Here is a 4,406-nt window from a genome sequence, read left to right as displayed (position 1 = left end):
AGGGGTTTTAGTGGAAGCCGTGGCCTGTCGTGATGAGTTTTCTGCTGCCCAGACTGACCTGTAAGAGGGAAGTGGATCAGGCAATAAAAACCGTGGCCGAGAAGGTTTTGGTTCTCCGGTTTGGAAGAGATAACGATGCTGTTTGTCTGCAGCTCGATGATATTGTAAGAGAATTTTTTTTTAATATTTTTGATAAACTCTATTAGTATTCCTGTTACATACAAGATAATGTCGTATGTTGCTTTTGGGTAATATGGTGTCTCATTAAAATTTTGGTGACAAATGTAAAATGAAATAATACTATATTCATAAAAGTTTTGAGAATTAATCAAATGTTGATGTTATTGTAATGGGTGTACAAAGTGCTTGAAGTAGAAAAGACATGCTATTCTAGCTCTGCTTAAACTGGTAAAACATAAGGGAAATGGGCTTTGTAAAGCTTGACACCCTTTTTCCTCTTGTGTCTCAATCCATTTGTCGTCCGTCTTTCTCACTCTTTACAGCTTGCAAAGACAGCTCATGACCTAAGTAACATGGCAGTCATTTACCTGGTGGATGTGAACAAGGTTCCAGTGTACACACAGTATTTTGACATCAGTTATATTCCATCTACTGTATTTTTCTTCAATGGGCAACACATGAAGGTTGATTATGGGTATGTCATCCTACCTGGCATTACCTGTTGTGTCTGTGAGGATTATCAGCCTGATTCTATGTTACTGTGTTGGGGGAAGGTAATGTTTGAAAACAATATTGTTGTTACCAGCATTTGCATTGAGAACTCTCTAGGAAGCCAGAAGGATGTAAAATTAAGAAGTATTTTGAAATATGCTCTGAAGCAGCAAGTAGGTGTCAGCTGCAAAACATGCCTGACTGCAAAAAATAGCATGGTTAAAGTCTTAGACATTACACTACACCTTTTTGGACGCTGGGTGTCACAGTATATTCCTGACTTTGTTATGCCGTTACAAGTGTGGTTCATTCTTTCAGAATGGCCAAATCAGAACCCTCATTTAATTGTACATCTTTTCACGTCTTTAAGTGTTTTTGCTTTGAACACTTTAACATTACAATTCTACCTTTATCTTCTGCTTCTATTTAGATCTCCAGATCATACCAAATTTGTAGGAAGCTTCAAAACAAAGCAAGACTTTATAGATCTGATTGAAGTGATTTACCGTGGAGCAATGCGTGGAAAGCTCATTGTGAGAAGTCCTATTGATCCCAATAACATTCCTAAATACGACCTTCTCTACCAAGGAATTTAGTGGGTTGACCTCAGATAAAGAATTGCAAAAATGGCTGATATTCTAGATCCCTTTTTGTCTTCAAGCATTTTTAGTCATCTCTGGCACTGTGGGACAGTTTGAGCATTTATGTTGAAGGACCATATCGGTCTCCTTCTGAAGAGAGACATTCTGTCACCTCATACTTCTATCGTAAATAAAGCTACGTGTTGACGCGTAGAATTCATGCAAGTGACTATTCTTTGAGTTGCATGCTGACCAGCACCTACAAAACAGGCAGGTTGTATGCATCCTCAATGACGGCATCTCCAGTGCAACTTTCTTAAGTGAACTAAAGCGCCATATAGTCTATAATTGTCTCTTTAGTGCCATCTTCATTCATATGCAATAACAGTAAACCTAGCTTTATTTAAAAAGCTATGCTTGGTGTCAAGAGCATTCAACTGACTGTACCTTTCCAATGGAATTTTACAATTCTACCCATTACTGGATAACAAGATGGAAGCTTTTTCAAACTGTATGAGAGATGACTGAAATCTGAAACAGATATAAAAACAAAAGGGAAGTCAACACACTTTTCTCTGGTACCCAGTATTACTGTTCAACAGGTCTTTTGACTGAGACGGTAATTGAGGGTACAGGGCAAGGTTTTGTTGTCCCTCAAAGCTCTTTTGCAGCCATTGAGTGTTCTTAATTCCCACAGGATTAAACTGGAAATTCAGAATAACCATTTTGTTTACATGCACTTTAAAGGTTATTTGACCACCTGCTTGTATAAATTGCAAACCTTGAGTATAGACATTTAAAAACTGTCTCTATTTCCCACCTGTGTCTAAAATTAAACAGCTGAGAGAAAACAGCAATGTCATTCTTTTGCATCAGTTTGGTAATTGCAGGTTGCTAGAGTATTGTATTTCTATAGCAGCTCATAGCCAGTAATCTCACTGGTTTAGTTGGCTTTAAAATGGAAATTACTTTAGCTCATTCTAGCAGTTTGGGGCATATAATCTCTGACTGGAGGAAAGGTAGTAGTGTGTAATTCCCTGAAGTATTGTTCAGCTTAGCAGTAAACATTTCAAGTAGGAAGGTGGATGCTCCAGCTCTTGAAAGATTTTTAAATGCTATATGGTATAGAGTAAGAAGGAAATGGATCCTTTACATGCTTTTTATATTCCAGATTTGTCCTTTTAATGAAAACTATGCACTTAAGAGAGTGTTTTACTGATAGTTTAGTCTGATTATAGAGCCATAACTGCAGAATGTTTACTTAAAAAAAAAGGATATAAATGAGAGTTGATACACCTTACATCTTTATTTTGTGCAAAATTAAATTTCACAGATAGCTGAAGGGTTGTGGCCTAAAGCTTTCAACAATGCACTTCTTTCCTAATAGTTAACTTGGATATGTATTTTTTTCAAAAACAAACAAACTAGCTTCAAACTTAGAACTGTAAGTTGCTCCACAGTGAGAGGAAGGTCCTTAGATGACTGAAAGGTGTGGGGCAATTATAAAAGGAAGAGGCCGCTATCCAGAACAAATCAGTATGCCTTTATTTATTGCCTCTCTTCTTACTTGTGCTGCTTCTGGTTGCAATGGGTGAATGCCTAAAGGCTGTTGTGGTCTTGGCTTTCAGCGTGCTCTTCAGGTACTTAAAGATGGCATGTAAGCAGCAGGAGGGTGCTAAATCATACTTCTCTGTTCCAGCAGAGACAGTAGGACAATTTGCTTTCATGAGAGAACCCACAGCTTTATCTAGAGGCTTACTGTTTGACACCCACTCACGGCAGTACTTCTGTATCCATTCTTGCATTTGCGGATCGCTTCTAGTCTGGTGCTGTGTGTTGTGCATGGAGTCGATGAATGCCACAGAGTACACTTGATTCATTACCTCCCATTTTCTCTGCACCAGCAGATCAATGAACACCAAACCACCATAGCCATGGGCAACGAAGGCCACATTCTTGGCTGCACTCTTTGAAATGAAATGATCCCATACATACATGGTATGTTCCTCGGGGCTGCTGCTGCCCCTCTTGGGAATCCACCAGATGGACTGCATAGAAGTGAGTGATTCTTCCCTTTCCTTTTCAGTCTTCAGATCAACAAAGTTGTCATTGGGATTCAGTACAATCACTCCGCCGTGGCTTTGAAGGGCCATTTTGATGAACGGTATTTGTGTTCCATGCTCCAGTCCCTCGTTGACAATCGTCTTTCGCCCCCACTGCCCGGCATGGAAAACTCCACGGTCTTGGAGAAGGACAACAAGGCTAGAGGAACTTGTTAGTGCATTCTCACTCATGAAAAAGAAACTTCTTGGTTCATCCCCTGTAGCATCAGTAGGAATATAAACTTTCTGCAGCATGCAGACTCTTTCCAGGAGCTCATAAACATATTGGGTAATCAAATGTCCCAAAATTTGATAGCGTTTATGATTCCGCTCTTGTGCATTCTTGTAATAATTGAAAACAAAGGACTCATTTGTATCCAGATGCCTCAGTTCCCCTTTTATATTGAAGTCATACTTCAGTTCCTCTTGAAAGTCTGAACCCTCTATTAGTTTCCTCAGGCTTAGTTCATGCTGCATTTGTAACCACTACAAATGAAGAATACTATGTCAATGTAGTCATAGACCTCCATGCAACACCTACATGACAAAAACCTATTATATCAGAATTTGAATTTAAAAGTGGTTACAAACAAAATACTCAGTGATATAGACTAACTTTGGCAGTCTGTAGTAAACCATCTGCTTCTAAAGCCTCTCAGGTTTCCACTGCTGAATTCCAACAGCAGGGCATTAATACTCACCTCTGCAGTTATTTGTTCATCCTTGCAAGCACTTGCCAGACGTGGAATGGAAATTTTGGCATGGATGACAGAATAAGCTAGCCACTATGATCCAGGAACAGGAGAAAAGAAAGTCCCTGCAACAAACTTTCATGATACTAGATTGAGGTCTGTAGTTTCAGCTTAGGATAATTTTTCAACTTGTATGACTGATCAGCTGATAAGAATTATACCAGGAAGTGGTTTCCATGGAATTTAAAAATTAAGCATATTGTAACCTTCTATTTTCCTAATAACTCTTCAGTCTACTATTGTCACTGGCTGTAGAATGGTAAACATGGGGTAACCTTTGGTGTGGCGAGAATCCTACT

The 4,406-nt window shown here is 39.0% G+C and overlaps 2 protein-coding genes across 2 annotated transcripts; one reads left to right on the top strand and one right to left on the bottom strand.

Annotated features, from left to right (window-relative positions):
- The first annotated feature begins 11 nt into the window (after window positions 1-11).
- TXNL4B (thioredoxin-like 4B) lies at window positions 12-1,496 on the top strand. Its single transcript, XM_010080970.1, has 3 exons — window positions 12-164; window positions 504-655; window positions 1,103-1,496. Exons 1-3 carry the CDS (start codon window positions 33-35, stop codon window positions 1,266-1,268), a joined length of 450 nt encoding a protein of 149 aa, XP_010079272.1. The 5' UTR covers window positions 12-32; the 3' UTR covers window positions 1,269-1,496.
- A 1,301-nt stretch (window positions 1,497-2,797) lies between these two features.
- On the bottom strand, window positions 2,798-4,140 carry FAM172A (family with sequence similarity 172, member A; the record flags this gene model as incomplete). Its single annotated transcript, XM_010080971.1, has 2 exons — window positions 2,798-3,841; window positions 4,057-4,140. Coding segments are annotated over 2 exons (1,128 nt in total), but the record flags the coding sequence as incomplete, so codon positions are not given.
- Window positions 4,141-4,406: the final 266 nt, after the last annotated feature.

This window comes from Pterocles gutturalis, unplaced genomic scaffold (genome assembly GCF_000699245.1).
Source record: "Pterocles gutturalis isolate BGI_N339 unplaced genomic scaffold, ASM69924v1 scaffold54004, whole genome shotgun sequence".
Lineage (NCBI taxonomy): Eukaryota > Metazoa > Chordata > Aves > Pterocliformes > Pteroclidae > Pterocles > Pterocles gutturalis.
The sequence above is the reverse complement of the archived record's forward strand: the minus strand, read 5'-3'. Positions and strand labels throughout refer to the sequence as shown.